General features: G+C 43.2%; 1 protein-coding gene across 1 annotated transcript in view; it reads left to right on the top strand.

Annotated features, from left to right (window-relative positions):
- Nucleotides 1-14,521, top strand: part of EBF2 (EBF transcription factor 2) — a 121,208-nt gene extending 106,687 nt beyond the window's left edge. Inside the window, exons 14-16 of the mRNA XM_058859083.1 lie at nt 1,207-1,392; nt 5,469-5,636; nt 11,428-14,521. Coding sequence (XP_058715066.1) covers nt 1,207-1,392; nt 5,469-5,636; nt 11,428-11,459 — 386 coding nt within the window. The 3' untranslated portion in view covers nt 11,460-14,521. The remainder of the gene's footprint in view (nt 1-1,206; nt 1,393-5,468; nt 5,637-11,427) is intronic.
- Nucleotides 14,522-16,533: the final 2,012 nt, after the last annotated feature.

The raw sequence follows: 16,533 nt of genomic DNA, 5'->3' as shown, positions 1-16,533 counted from the left end.
TCTCCCCCTCAAAATATCAGTTTTGTTGATTATATCTCTGTTTTCTCAAACGGCAATGGCAGCTGTTGACTAAACCTCACACACAGGTGGGAAATTTTCCTTTTTTGTTGTTTTTAAGGCAGCTGCTTCAGTGGTAATTCTACCAAAATTCACATATTATATGTATTACATTTAGTCCAGATAGACTATGGACTGTGAGGAAAAAAACCGATAAAACAATGTATTAACATTGGAAGAATTATCAACTTTTCTGCCTTCTGAATATTTTGATTTTTAGCACACACACTCTGTAGTTGTTCTCAATATTTGGCTGTGTTTAACACTCTAAGGCAGCAAACCCAGGTCCTTTAAAGTTAATTTTCTATCTGCTCAGTTAAAATCCGCCATGAAAATAATTTTGCTCATTTTTTCAAGATCTTACCAGCCCTGAATTAGAACCTCCTAATGTAAATGAGCAGAAATTACCTGACCTGATATACCTTAATATTAGATCTAAATAGTGACTACTCTTAGTGTAATTATTGTATCAGTAAAACTTTCTCTAATGATAGTTTTTCCATGGAAAAACCCTTTTGCAGCTGGAATAATGATTTTATCCTTTTATTCTGGTAGCTACAGTCTTCAGCTCTCTTTCTGGAGTAAAAAAAAAAGGCTAAATTTGGGCTTCCAAATATCTGTTAGCATTTTTTAACACAACAAAAATGGGTTTTACTTATCCAGTTTATTCTTTCTCCCAAGTGGAGGAAATTAAAAGTTAAACTGCAAACCTAATAAGGGTAATCATTTCCCCTTAGTAATAGAATTTATCTGTAATTTATCTGTAATTTATCTGTAATTCAACAATAATTTGAGGAGCAAAATCTTCCCCATTCAATGGTAGAAAATCCCATATATTATAAATTCTACCCCAGGTAAACATGAGCACACATAACCTTGTCCAGGTCTTGGAATGAATTAAAAAATTGCACTAAATGAAATTTTATTGGAAAAATGTACATCAGATCACTTCAAAAAGTTGGTTCAGAATTTAAACCTCAGGGAAAAAACCCACTGAATTTATGGCTGTTGCCTAAATGTTTTCAATGATCTGGATTTTAATGACATTTATTCAAGCAGGGGATGAGCAGGAGGAAGTTTAGAACCACGGAGGTGCTGCGAAATGTGTTTTATTTCCATTTATTCTTGTGAAATGTGCTTTATTTCCAGGCTACATCCGGAACACCAGCAGCATCTCCCCCCGGGGGTACTCGTCCAGCTCCACCCCGCAGCAGTCCAACTACAGCACCTCCAGCAACAGCATGAACGGCTACAGCAACGTGCCCATGTCCAACCTGGGCGTGCCGGGCTCACCCGGCTTCATCAACGGCTCCCCGACAGGATCTCCCTACGGATGTACGGCCTCATCTTCGTGTGCCCGGTCCTTCCTCATCCTCGTGTGCCCTGGTCCTTCCTCATCCTCGTGTGCCCGGTCCTTCCTCATCCTCGTGTGCCCTGGTCCTTCCTCATCCTCGTGTACACCCACCCTTCCTCATCCTCGTGTGCCCTGTCCTTCCTCATCCTCGTGTGCCCTGGTCCTTCCTCATCCTCGTGTGCCCGGTCCTTCCTCATCCTCGTGTGCCCGGTCCTTCCTCATCCTCATGTACATCCACCCTTCCTCATCCTCGTGTACATCCACCCTTCCTCATCCTCGTGTGTCCCCACCCTTCCTCATCCTCGTGTGCCCTGTCCTTCCTCATCCTCGTGTGCCTGCTCCTTCCTCATCCTCGTGTGCCCTGGTCCTTCCTCATCCTCGTGTACACCCACTCTGCCTCATCCTCGTGTGCCTGGTCCTTCCTCATCCTCGTGTGCCCGGTCCTTCCTCATCCTCGTGTGCCCGGTCCTTCCTCATCCTCATGTACATCCACCCTTCCTCATCCTCGTGTACATCCACCCTTCCTCATCCTCGTGTGTCCCCACCCTTCCTCATCCTCGTGTGTCCTGTCCTTCCTCATCCTTGTGTGTCCCCACCCTGCCTCATCCTCGTGTGCCCTGTCCTGCCTCATCCTCGTGTGTCCCCACCCTTCCTCATCCTCGTGTGCCCTGGTCCTTCCTCATCCTCGTGTGTCCCCACCCTGCCTCATCCTCGTGTGCCCGCTCCTTCCTCATCCTCGTGTGTCCCCACCCTGCCTCATCCTCGTGTGCCCTGGTCCTTCCTCATCCTCGTGTACACCCACACTTCCTCATCCTCGTGTGCCCGGTCCTTCCTCATCCTTGTGTGTCCCCACCCTTCCTCATCCTCATGTGCCCGGTCCTTCCTCATCCTCGTGTGCCCGCTCCTTCCTCATCCTTGTGTGTCCCCACCCTTCCTCATCCTCATGTGCCCTGTCCTGCCTCATCCTCATGTGCCCGGTCCTTCCTCATCCTCGTGTGTCCCCACCCTGCCTCATCCTCGTGTGTCCTGGTCCTTCTTCATCCTCGTGTACACCCACCCTGCCCCATCCTCGTGTGCCCGGTCCTTCCTCATCCTCCTGTGCCCGCTCCTTCCTCATCCTCGTGTGCCCTGGTCCTTCTTCATCCTCGTGTGTCCCCACCCTTCCTCATCCTCGTGTGCCCGGTCCTTCCTCATCCTCGTGTACACCCAACCCTGCCTCATCCTCGTGTGCCCGGTCCTTCCTCATCCTCGTGTGTCCTGGTCCTTCTTCATCCTCGTGTGTCCCCACCCTTCCTCATCCTCGTGTGCCCTGTCCTTCCTCATCCTCGTGTGCCCAGTCCTTCCTCATCCTTGTGTGTCCCCACCCTGCCTCATCCTCATGTGCCCGGTCCTTCCTCATCCTCGTGTGTCCCCACCCTGCTTCATCCTCGTGTGCCCTGGTCCTTCCTCATCCTCGTGTACACCCACCCTTCCTCATCCTCGTGTGCCCGGTCCTTCCTCATCCTCATGTGCCCGGTCCTTCCTCATCCTCGCGTACACCCACCCTGCCTCATCCTCGTGTGCCCTGGTCCTTCCTCATCCTCGTGTGTCCCCACCCTTCCTCATCCTCGTGTGCCCTGGTCCTTCCTCATCCCCCTGTACCCCAACCCTTCCTCCTCCCGCCCCAGCAACCAGCAAAAATGGCTTCAATGCAGATTTTGCCAAAGGCTCCCTTTGTGCCTGGGTGTGTTTCGGTGTGTCTGGGTGTGTCTGGATGTGTTTGGATATGTCTAGGTGTGCCTGGGTAAGTTTGGATGTGATTTTGGGTGTGTTTGGATGTATTTGGGTGTATTTGGGTGTGTCTGTGTGTGTTTGGGTGTGTCTGGGTAAGTTTGGATGTGATTTTGGGTGTGTTTGGGTGTGTTTGGATGTATTTGGGTGTGTCTGTGTATGTTTGGGTGTGTCTGGGTATGTTTGATTGTGTTTGGGTGTGTTTGGATGTGATTTTGGGTGTGTATGGGTGTGTTTGGGTGTGGTTTTGGGTGTGTTTAGATGTATTTGGGTGTGTTTGGGTGTGTTTGGATGTATTTGGGTGTATTTGGGTGTGTCTGTGTATGTTTGGGTGTGTCTGGGTATGTTTGATTGTGTTTGGGTGCATTTGGATGTATTTGGGTGTGTTTGGGTGTGTTTGGGTGTGTTTGGGTGTGTCTGTGTATGTTTGGGTGTGTCTGGGTATGTTTGATTGTGTTTGGGTGTGTTTGGATGTATTTGGGTGTGTATGGGTGTGTTTGGGTCTGGTTTTGGGTGTGTTTAGATGTATTTGGGTCTGTTTGGGTGTGTTTGGATGTATTTGGGTGTATTTGGGTGTATTTGGGTGTGTATGGGTGTGTTTGTGTGTGGTTTTGGGTGTGTTTGGGTGCGTTTGGATGTATTTGGGTGTGTTTGGGTGTGTTTGGATGTATTTGGGTGTGTATGGGTGTGTTTGGGTGTGGTTTTCGGTGTGTTTAGATGTATTTGGGTGTGTTTGGATGTATTTGGATGTATTTGGGTGTGTCTGTGTATGTTTGGGTGTGTCTGGGTATGTTTGATTGTGTTTGGGTGTGTTTGGATGTATTTGGGTGTGTATGGGTGTGTTTGGGTGTGGTTTTCGGTGTGTTTAGATGTATTTGGGTGTGTTTGGGTGTGTTTGGGTGTCTTTGGATGTATTTGGGTGTGTCTGTGTGTGTTTGGGTGTGGTTTTGGGTGTCTTTGGGTGTGTTTGGATGTATTTGGGAGTGTATGGGTGTGTTTGGGTGTGGTTTTGGGTGTCTTTGGGTGTGTTTGGGTGCATTTGGGTGTGTTTTTGAGTGTGTTTTTGAGTGTGTTTGGGTGTGTTTGGGTACAGACTAGAAAAGGCTCCCATTTTTGGAGTGTTGAACCTTTCTTTTTTATTTTCCTCCATTTTTTTTTCCTTGTGCAAAGGATATCCTGAATGGCAAAGCCACCGTGGGAAATGAGGAACAATTTGCAGATTTATTAAGCCAGTAGCCACTGCTTTAGCACAGACACTTTGCAAATCCTGGGTAAAAGCCACTCAGAAATAATTTTTATGAGTTTGAAGGCATTATCAATAACTGAGAGCAGAATTGGGGATTAATTTCCTGTGAAACCATATTAACTTCATAACAAAAAAACCCCATATAATGGAGTTAAGCTCTCAATTTCTGCTTGTTTTACCATAAGCAGCCACTCTTTCTTCCATACCTTGATTTTCTTCTGGCGAGGGAATGTGTAAAAAACAACATAAAAAAAATATACACCACCAGCTATGGTGTAAGCAAATAATTAAGTATATGTTATACATCTATATATAAAAATACAGGATGAAGAGTTAAACTTAAACTTATTATTATTATTATTATTATTATTATTATTATTATTATTATTATTATTATTACTATTACTATTATTACTATTATTATCCTCTTTCCTGGAGCTTTTCATAAGGTCTCCAGCATCATGTTATTGTGATTTCAAGCTAATACTTCCAAGAGACCTGGGAATTCACATGAAATATTGTTATTTGTTCCTCCTTTTGCTGAGGAATGGCTGATATTGTTCTGGAAGCTCAGCAAATAGTGCTTGGACAAGTTATTGGACATAGAAAAGGACTTTCTCCTTGCAAGGCACTTCTTTAAAAAGTAGCCAATCTAGAGTAAAATCCACGCAGCAGCTTGAAACCAAGGAAATTTAATTTTAAAAAACTGGGGAAGACAGAGGATTTGCCACCCTTTCCAAATTCCAAGGACACTGAGTGGACAGGCCATTTCTCTTCCTATTGACTCTCGTTTTGCCTTGATGACTTCCAATTTTCTGGCACCCTCACCCTTAATTTTGAAAGAATTAAGCACTGTTATTTCTATGAACTATTCTGTTTAACTCCTTCTCTACTCCAGACTTACTCTAATTATACTCACTGAGAGAATGAGACCTCCTTTGAGAGGTAAAAAAAAGGAACTCAGACCGCGTATTCTTGAAGAAGTTTTACCAAATTTCTGATGAGGACCCCCCCCTTTTTTTTTTTGTTCCCCTTTGGCAGTGATGTCTTCAAGTCCAACAGTCGGCTCCTCCAGCACTTCTTCCATCCTTCCGTTCTCCTCCTCGGTGTTCCCTGCTGTCAAACAGAAGAGTGCCTTTGCTCCTGTCATCAGACCCCAAGGGTCCCCCTCTCCCGCCTGCTCCAGCGGCAACGGGAATGGGTTCAGAGGTGAGGAACGTGTTCCTGCTCATTCACAACTCCATTCTGAAATTCCAGTTTCCCGCCTGAGTGCCATCACACAAGGAGTGCAAGGGCTCAGGAGTGAAAACCTGCCCCGCTGCAGCTGGATCTAAGGATTCATCCAAGCTGTTGGCTTTAAAGCAGGGGCCAGGCGCTGATTTCCACAGGAAGGTTCTGACCCGATGCGTTTCAACCCCAGAATGGTTCGGGCTGGGAAAGGACCTCAAAGGTCCAGTTCCAACCCCCACCATGGGCAGAGACACCTTTCCCTAGAATATAGTGGAATTGCAGCTCTTTTGTGGGGAATGACTTCTCCTCAGGCTTGGGGGACTTGTTAAACAGAGCAGAGTTAATCCCCAGCTCTGTCCAGAACACAAACCTGCTGCGAGGTTTAGGCTCAGCCCGGGAATTGAGCCCCACAGCCCATTTACAGCCCTTTTAAAGGTGATCTGTGAAACAAATGTGAGCAGTGAGATAAGAATGGAAACCTGTACCCAATTCTTTCTTTTAACAGGCTTGGATGGGGGGGGGTGTGCAGCACATAAATATGCTCCAAGTCTCCATAAAAAATGCCTTTATAGGGCCTGGGAAATCATCTGGCTCCTTCAGACTTCACTGGAGATAGCCTAGGAAACACAAGTGTGGGAAGTGAGCCGTGCCAAGAGCCAGTGGTAATTCCAAATGAGCCCCACAAACAGCACCTGTTGGGCTGGGTGTGATATAAACCCTTAGCTGGGCCACAGGGACTTGCAGAAAGTGTGATTATTTTATGTAATAAGGAAATTCTAAGTGTGCTGAACAAAAACAGTAACATTTTTAAAAGCTAACTCAGAGAATTCTGAAACAGCTTCTTCCCCTGCCCCAATTACAAGAAAATCCACACTTTCCTAAGATTTTTTTCTTCCCATGAAAGGGTAGATCCATTGATCTCACCATGTGAATGCACAGATTTTAGTCTACTTTGAAATTAAACTTGTCTAACTGTTATGTAGAGAAGGCCTAAATATTAAGCCTAAATATTCAGGAGTTACCTGAGGTGGTGCTAAACACAAATCAGAGAGAAAACCACTCAGGCTGCTTCTGGGAGGCAGAAAAAGGACAGATTAAAATACTACTGAAATGTTAAAATTAATAATTTCCCTTAAGGTAACACTCAAGGCTCTGCTTAGAAAGATTTTATCTCTCAACCTATAAGGAAATAAAGTATTAGAGACAAGTCTGTGCCATCTTTGCTATTTGCCATTTTTTATCCAGTCTATAAATCAGTAATCAATGACAGGTTCTAAAAACTGAGCTTTAATATTAAATATAACAAAATCTCAAAGCTAAATCCTGACATCCATCCATTTCTACTGACCAAAGTCCAGTCCTGAGCTGGTCAGGATTAATCTATGAGTTAAGGTTGTGAATAATTGCTAAATTAGCAAAATCAGAGATAAATGGATACAGAATTTATTAACTACATCCCTTTCTTTGTGGGATTTCTACCTGTACATCAACACAAAGATGAGTATCTTCATATTCTAGAACTGTTAAATATAATACCCAGTAAAGCAGGACTGGTCAGTGACACAACAAGAAGAAACAAGGTTTGTTATGCCAGGTCCTGGTAACTATTGAACTCTTTCAGCCAGGGATGCAAATTCCAGCTGAAATATTTAAATTGATGCAAGCTGGGGAGCACATGCTTTGGAAAGGATCCAGGTACACGCAGCCTGATATCCAAATTAATGTTCCCACAGTGCTGACAGACAGATGTGTCCAAAAAGTCAACAGGAGGCTCCCAAAGAGGCTTTTTGCCTGGAATGGAGAGATGGGGAGAGGGAGATGGATAATGCCCTCTGTCATGCCAGCCCCTGGGGCTGGAAGCAAGGGATAGGTGTGCTGGGCATGGAATTTGGGATTTATTTACTTATTTATCAAACTCAGGCATCTGAAAATGCTGCTGGAGAGAGAATAGCAAAAGCACAGGGCAAGCAGTGAATATGTGCAGGCCCCTTTCCAAAGCCCATGAACTCGGAGTTTGCCCCCATAACATGTGGAAAACATCTCCTCAATATATAATAATAGTAATAGTAATAATAATAATAATAATAATAATAATAATAATAATAATAATAATATATTATAGGATTATATATCCACATTTAGAGGATGATAATCATAATCTTTCTAGTCCTTATTATTATTATTATTATTATTATTATTATTATTATTATTACCACTATAATTATTATTATTTACCAGCCCCTTGGAGCATGCCACTCTCCTTACAGGCAGCAATGAAAATCTAGATTAGAGCTTCCATAGCTGTTAACCACAGCAGTATTTAAACCTGGATTAAAACCAGTCTAAACAGGAGTAGCTGTGAGATCTTCCTCCTCAGATTTGCATTCCCATTATTCCAGCTGTTTACAGGGAGGTTTTTTTTTTAACAAAAATGTATTTTAGGAGGATTTTCTCCCTGTGGGGGCAGTGAGGGGCTGGGATGGAACTCCCAGAGCAGCCTGGCACAGTGGGAGGGGGTCCTGCCATGGCAGGGGGGGCTGAGTTGAGCTGGAAAGTCTCTTCCAACCCAAACCATTCCACGATCCCACCTCAGCACTAATTCCCTTCCCAGTTCTCATGTTTGAATTGCAGCAAGTCCTTTCCACTCCAAGACAGTTTTCCAAAGGCCACTTGTACTCTTCAGGCTTATGATCATTATTAATTACACCCATTAAAGGTGCCTATCACCAGATCATCTGGGTGCTACCCATCTTTGATTATTTATTTATAAAAAAAAATTCTCCAACCTTGTGACAATTTTAATCAAGTGTTTCAGTTGATAATTGCAAGCTGTCAAGGTTAATACAATAAGGCTCATCTCTAATTCTTTTTCCATTTCCCTCCAAGAGGAAAAAAAAAAAAAAAAAGACCCTCTGGGATAATGACTGGTGGTTGCTATATTCCCAACTCATCAGGGAGTGTCCTGCATTGAACCACCTTTATTGAAAAGTTACATCGATTCAATATATAGTAATACAGGCAAAAATAATTACAGCTTTGCTAGCAGTGTAAGACCTTAATCCAAACCTCCCAAACATTCAATAAAAAGCGATCCAGGCTGGGAATAGGCTTTTGACAGTGCAGCCCCAACGGGGAGTGGAGGTGGGGTGGAAATGGGCAGAGCAGGGAGTGTGGAAAGAGAGAGAAGCCTTGAGATGAGCTGAGGAAACCAGGTGAGAATTCCAGGCAATATTCCTCCACCGACTCCTTGTGTGCTGCAGGAGGAGCTGAGGCTGAAATGAAATGCCAGTGATACAAATTAGGCTTTGCTTGTGTTTTCTGTGTTATAGAACTTGCTATATCAGATCATGGAATGACAAAACCCCAAGACTGTTTGCACTGGGAGAGACATTAAAAGCACTCCCTGCCGTGGACAGGGACAGCTCCCACTGTCCCAGGGTGCCCCAAGCCCTGTCCAGCCTGGCCTGGGACACTTCCAGGGGCAGCCACAGCTCCTCTGGAAACCTGTTCAATTCCAATCCATATATTATTTTATTATTAATATCTCTAATCCTACAATAAAAAATGTACTTTCATTTAAAGTTAAGAAACTTTCCAAAATGAGGCACCTTCAAGTTTTCTCAAAGTATTTTTGAAGAGACAAGGCAGAAACTCAGGTTTAAGCTTTGCTTTGCTGGAAGTTTTCGATTAAAAAAAAAAAGGGAAAATACTGTAAATAAAAATAGCATCAGGAAAAAGCATTTATGCTATTATGGACTGACTCTCTTGGGAACAGAGTTCAAAGGGCACCAGCTCCTGATGGCTGAAATTAAGCCGTGCTAAGCTGTTCTAGGGGTGCAGCCCCTGTACCCAGACATCCAACAGCCAGAAAAGGCCACCCTGGATGAGGACAAGCCTGTGCAGGTGCTCCTTTACCTGCTTCAGGCAAAGACCCAGCCAGGACACCTCAGACAAAGAGTTTTTAACCTCCTGGAGGCAGCCCAGATGATTGTGCCAGGAGCAGAGTATGAGGATCTGCTCCCCTGGGATGCCTGTGGGATGGAGGCAGCTCGGAGGGCACGAGCTCACCTCTTCCTCCAGCCCAGCAGAGCCTGGAAATGGCAGAAATTTCATCTCAGAAATCCAAGGCTGAATCAAGTTTTCCTTTCTAAGGACAGAAAGGCAGGCATGGGGTCAATACCCAGCTCTCCACATCACTGTGGGACCACCACCATTAGGATTATTTGTGGGGTTTGGGGGTGAGGAGGAGTGGAGCAGCGTCCTTGGTGTCATCAGAAAATCTTCTTATGTGCTCACACATATCCCAAAAATAGGCATTAAAGTGTTTACCTGCTTAATTTAGGGTTTAAAATATGAGGAACGACAGCAAATTCCAAAGCAATTACAAAATGTGTCTGTTTGACTTTGGGCTGTTTGGTTTCACTTTCTCTTTCTGCTATCTGCTAAAATTGGCAGGGACTTTAGCCCCAGTCAGTAAGAAAATATGAAAATATTTCTTTTCCTATTGTATTAAATAACAGACCATACCCACACTTGCTCACAAACACAGCTACAATGGCAGACTTGTGCCAGCTCAGGAACTTGCCCAAAGCACTTTTTTAAACCCCCTCAAGGAAAGGGTGAAATGAATTCTCAGGAGGACGGGGCTTTAAATGCACCAATAATCCCACAGATTTCAGTGAACATAAATCTTTGCAGGACTGGGACATCGCACTGCACCAAGGCCCCTTTGAAAATGTGACTCACTCATTTTGTTACATAAATACATCTAAACCCAACTCACCCCTCAAAACCTCAGGGAGCAGCACCAGTTCCAGGCAGCTCCAAACGCCGCTGCTGTTGGTTACGAGGAGTAGAGCTACAATTAAAGGCAGGAGAGTGATTAATAAATAATTTACATAAGCCCAGCGTTCTGGGAGCATGCCAGGTAGGGCTGCAGTGACTCAGGCACGTGGGGGAAACCAAGGGAGGAAGTGAAGCTGCTTCTGCTGGAGCCAGACTGGCAAAACCCAGCCCTGGCCTGTGGTTCAGGGCTTGGAACTCCCTGGCTCGGTCTTGTCCAGCACAGAGGGGAGTTCCTTTGGATTCCACACCTTTCCAGCCCTTCCAAGCTGATGAGCAGAGTGGGTGGGGAGCAGAGACCCTGCTCAGGTTTGGTTTTTGAGGATGGTTTTGAGTGTTCAGCTTGAGAAGTTGGAATTTGGGGACGGTTCTTAGCAATGTCCGTCTCCAAGGAGTTCTCTCCAGGGATAAGCACTCAAAGATGGGAAGGTTATTCTGCAAATGCACATGAATTTAATTAACCCACTCTTTTTTATCCATTTAATAATGCTGGTGGGCCTTGGCTTTTCACAGAATCAGAAAACCAGGGTTTGGGAAGGGACCTGAAATCCCATCAGTGCCACCCCTGCCATGGCAGGGACACCTCCCACTATCCCAGGGTGGTCCAGCCTGGCCTTGGGCACTTCCAGGGATCCAGGGGCAGCCACAGCTCCTCTGGGAATTCCATCCCAGCCCCTCCCCACCCTCATAGGAACAAATTTATTCCTTTTTACCCTGGACCAGCCCTTTGCTCTTTGCCTGTGTCTCGGTCAGTCCTCACAGCTCTCAGTACAGCACCAAAAGATTTAAAGACACTAAAACTCGAATTTAACCTCAGATCAGGCCCTTCCTGTCATTCCTGGTTGCTCACAGGAGGGAGAAGGGCTCAAATATATTTTGTTCCATAACATTTTGCTGCAATTTCATCTTTTTCACTTTTCTTTTTCAGCCATGACTGGTCTTGTCGTTCCCCCGATGTAAGGAAGGGGCAGCTTTGCTGCTCTCCCTCTTCCCTTTTTTCCTCCTTTTTTTTTTTCATTTTTCTTTTACAGCACAAAACTACTTATTGTGATGGACCACTAAAAGAAAAAAATAGCACTACAAGCTCTTTTTTGGGGGAAAGCCAGGCCCAGGAAAAAGAAAAAAAAAAAAAAAAAGGAACATTTTTTATGGATTGGACAAGTTAGAAGTCAGCATCATTTACCTGTTTCATATTTCTGACACAACCACATCGACTCCTCAAACATTTGGAATGAAGAATCAGCAAGAGCCAGGATGAACAAGAGTTGGCAGGATGGAATTAGAAATGCAAAGTCTTTCCTGGAAGACATAAAAACCTTCCTAAGATTTGTAAAATAGTCAAAGGGGAAAAAAGAAATTGGCAAAGTGATTCAAGCTTGATATTTTGGATACAATTTGTTTTACTTTGTAGGGGTAAAAAAGTTGAAGTTTCTATTTTCTATGGAGCCTTTCAGATATCGATTTAGTTTATGCAGAAAAACAATTCAACAAAACAGGGTACCAGCATGAAAGAATTTCTAGGACAAACTGACATGAATGATGGAACTTTGGTGTATGTGTGTATTTGCTTATAGTTTAACCTCTTTAAAAAAAAATGTAAGATGTTTTACAATTATTTAAATAAATAAACTTGTAACTTATTGTATGTAGAGGTAGAAATTAAACCCTTTTTTGGATTTTTTTCCCCTCCAGTTGTACAATGAAGAAAGATGATGCAAAAATGTAGTGATAAGTTTGAGATATATTATTACTGCTGCAATTGCTCCTCACTTTTCCCCCCGCCCCTTACTGAATTAATGTGCAAGGATGTATAGGATTCCTTCTGATGAACAAAACCCTCAGAAACTTTCACCTACATTGTGATAAACAGGTCATGTAGGAATTTTTGCACCCTCCTCACCTCACCCTCTTTCCATTTTTTGCTTCAATTAAAATATTCAGGTACTAAGATTAACTGCTAAGTCTCAAAGACCCAGCTGATGAGTGAGTGGCACTTAGGGATTTGAGTGAATCGGATTTTTCACGAGGTACTGAGTTTATTTTATAGATTCAATGTATGAATTGGGATGGGAAGGGTTCTCTGGGGTTTTCCATGTAGTTAGAACACCTTAAGTTCAGTTATGCTTCATATTAAGGGTGCATTTATAAAGTGTGAACATGTATTTGAATGATTTATGCACTTTTATCCCGAGTCATTAAAAATGGTAAGTATTTGCCAGTTATATATTGAAGTTCATAGAGATAATCAATTGCTTTGAATTTTTCTGTGTTTTAACCTAAAAAAGAGTTCAGTTCTCCTTTGCCTCTCCTTTCCTGAAATTGGAAGGTGAGGACAAGTCTGATAAAATAAATCACGAATTATCCAACGAAACCAGGGAACACTGAAAACAATTTGGAAAGCCATTTTTAGTGGGGAAAAAAAGAAAAATCTATGGAGACTCCTCTAAAATCCACACAATTAATGGCTGCCTGGACAGTTGTTCCTATGGAAACACCTTGTTGTTAATCAATAAACCCTAAATAAGGCCCCAGGATTCGAACTTATCCATTGGCCCAGTAGTTCTATGGATGGGTAAGGAAAATTTTGTTCTTGGTGATCTTTAGGGGTGGTAGAACTAGGACAGCTTGCATGGCTGAGCTCGTTTGGGGCTGTTTTGGAGCTAATTTGGATTAGGAAGAGCCAAAAATCCTCTCTGCAGCTTCACAGCTGGATGGTGATGGGAGGCTGAGGGGGGATGACCTGAGAGATCCTCACCTGAAGGACAGGGCTTGGGCACAGGGCAGCCTGTGCAGGACAGCAGAGCACAGAAAATGCTGGAATGCCATGGTAGGGACACCTCCCACTGCCCCAGGCTGCTCCAAGCCCCATCCAGCCTGGCCTGGAACACTTCCAGGGACTGGGAAACACTTCCAAGTTCCTCCAGGTTCCCTTTTCTGGTGCAGTTTATGGGATAAACCCACTCACTGCACCTGGTTGTCTCAGAGGGACTGGAGACACCAGCTGGGCCATTCCTAAAGCAAGTCCCACTTTTGGGAAGGGTTTTTGTGTTCCTGACTGAGCTGTGAGGTTTGGCAGGATCTTCATTTGCTGCCCTCTCAATGCCACTCATTCCCATTTTAAAAAGGTGGAGTGGGGCTGATCTCTTCTAAAACTCAAGGCCCAACTTATGTCAGCAAAAACAACAATTTAAAGAGAGATTTGGTGGGAATGACGTGGGTTTTAAGAGACATGGATATAATTAATAATTCACAATCAGGCTACAGAAACTGAGTTCCAGAGAAAATGAAATAAAATAAATCCCTGTTAATTAAGGCTGCAGGTTGATTGTCCTGGCAGGTTCTCTGCATGCCTCTCATGTCACCAAGGATGTGGCAGTCACTGGAGGTCAGTCAGCACTCCTGAAACCAAGTGAGCAATGAAATATTAGAGAAAAATACATGTTAAAAAGCCTGGGGTTGTCAGGGTTCCTCTGATAACACCACACGGTGCAGGGCCAGAGCTGGACTTTCCAAACAGCAAAACAGCAACAACAACCCCCCCCAATATTTCATCCATTCACAGGTACTGACATCTCAGCAGGGCTAAGTAGGAGGTGCAAATTCATGTTTGGAATGATGCATTTACCCAGGGATAAAAACGGATAAAGCACTGGAAGAGCTGGGATTGAAATTTCCATAAATTTCAGTGAAAGCACATTTACTCCTAATTCCAAAAATTATCTTGGTGGACCAGGCTCATTCTATCAAATCCTTTCCTCCATCCCCACCTACTAAAAACCCCAAACTGCGCCAAAGCATGAAAATGATGAATATTCTCCCTGCCTTTCAGGTTACTTCTAAAATTGATCATCAAATAAACTCAACATTCTGTCTGGCAAGTATTCCAGATCAATAGGAATTTCTAGACCACCTGCTGGAGAGCAGCACTTTCCTACCTTAAATCCTCTCCTTTTTTTTAACAAATGGGATTTTCATTACAAAATATCAGTCAGGAAAGTTTTCAATTGAAAAAAAAAAAAAAAAGGAAATATTCCATGGAAAAATCTGTGTCTTATCCATTCTTTTTTTTTTTTTTTTTTTTTTTTTGCTTAGTCAGCACAGACACATGGAAAAAAAAGATCTACCACATCACTAGAAATCTTGGGAAGATTCAGGGGGGAAAATGACAGTCTGGCAATAAAAAATATTAAAAAAATGAAATTTTCTGGAACACTGACCATTCCTTTCACCCTTCAGTTGTTTTTATCAGCACTGTCCAGTTGCCCAGTTGCCACAAGTCCAAGTGAAAAAGAGAAACCTCCCTAGAAAGCTGCTCCAAGCACTTGCAGAAGAGGCACTGCCTGTGCTGATGCAAATATGAAAAATCTGGTGTGCTTTGAGCCAAAAAAACCCCAAATTAAACCTAGGAATTATTTAGAACATGGCTTTTGCTCATGCAGGGAAATCACGGTACTGGAGATGAACGTAGGATTAGTTGAGGTTTACAGAGAAAAACACCTGTGAATAAACACAATCAGAAATCCTTGGTCACAAAAAAAGACTTTGGCAGTGGCAGAACCCTCAGCAAAGAGGGAAAAGACGATTTCAGAATTGACGTGTGAGGATTTTTCTGAGTGTCCTCTTTGAGTGGTTGCTGTTGCCAGTTCCCTTCGAGTTTTCCCTTTGCCCCTGGGAAGATGAAAGTGTTGCAATAGGCAATGACAAATTCATCACAACTTTGGAAGAGTTGCTTTGATCTCCTAATTTATCTCGGTAGAGCATCTTCCTCCCCCTCTTTCTTTGCACACTTCCAACATGCATGGTTTTCCAAACCATTTCCTCCCTCCTGTAAATTAAGGCCTCATTTCTCCCTCCTGTATAGTTTTGGGGTTTGTTTGGGGTTGGCTGGTTGTTTTTTTTGGGTTTTGGTTTGGTTTTTGGTTGTTTTTTTTTTGCTTTGTCAGTTATATACAGTATGAAGTTGCTATGCACAGAGCTTTTGTAAAGATAGCTTTTTGGTTTTTTTGTTTACTGTTTTTAATGGTCCTACTTATGGAAGAATATCTTGTTTGTAAAATGAATATGTCTACTTCAGTTTTAAACTTTAAATTATCCTAACAAAAAAAAATAAAATTTTTGTACTGTAAATAAGGGGGGAATTATCTTAATTTCAGAGTGTTCAATCTGCTTCTTTATCATCCTTATGGGTCACTCAGGGTATCAAACACACTTTAAAAATGGTATAAAATGTTATGTGAGAATTTTTAAATCAAGATTTGGAGATCTGCCTGTAAAACCACAAACTGGGAGAGCCAGGTTGAGATTATGCTGGGCATGGAATAAGAGCATAATCAATGGTCTTTTCTGACCATTCCTTTATTACAAATGGACAACATCAGTGAGAGTTCAGTCCTTTTTGGGGGGTAAAAACTTGTAGGATAGGACAGGGGGATGTCCTTTCTGGACACTCCCCTTTTTGTTATGAGTATACAGTTGGTCAAAGAACAAAATCAAAAATTAAAAACTGGAACTGACTGATCCTGGCCTTTCCCTGGACTAAATTTGGGGTTGGTCCTGTTTTAGGCTCCATCTTTGTGCAAAACTCTGAGCAAACAACGAACTGATGCTGCAGAGGTGAACCACATTGGCTGCCAAAAATAATCTGGATGTATTTACTCCCTCTTGTGCAGAGTGCACGTCTCAGCCACGGGGATGGACAAAACAGAGTGCTGAAAACTGCTTGGGAAACAGTAACTGGCCATTTGAAACAGGAATATTCCATTTTCTTCAATAAAAAATACTGGAAAGGTTCAAACAAATGAGAATTTTAATGCTGAAGGTCACTTTTACTGACATTTTTGACAGAACGTGACTCAGTGTTTAAATTATTGCCAGATGTCAGTGAAAGCATCTGAAAACAGGAGGCACTAACAGACCAAAGCTGAGGGGAAAACAGAGGTTTTTGGTAACCTGCACCAATTCCTCCTTTCAGGATAATATGCAATCAGCAGATGACCTTCATCCCAGCACTGACACACCAGGTTTTCCACTGTCC

The sequence above is a fragment of the Poecile atricapillus genome, chromosome 29 (assembly GCF_030490865.1).
Source record: "Poecile atricapillus isolate bPoeAtr1 chromosome 29, bPoeAtr1.hap1, whole genome shotgun sequence".
NCBI lineage: Eukaryota > Metazoa > Chordata > Aves > Passeriformes > Paridae > Poecile > Poecile atricapillus.
This window is presented reverse-complemented; position numbering and strand designations above follow the sequence as displayed.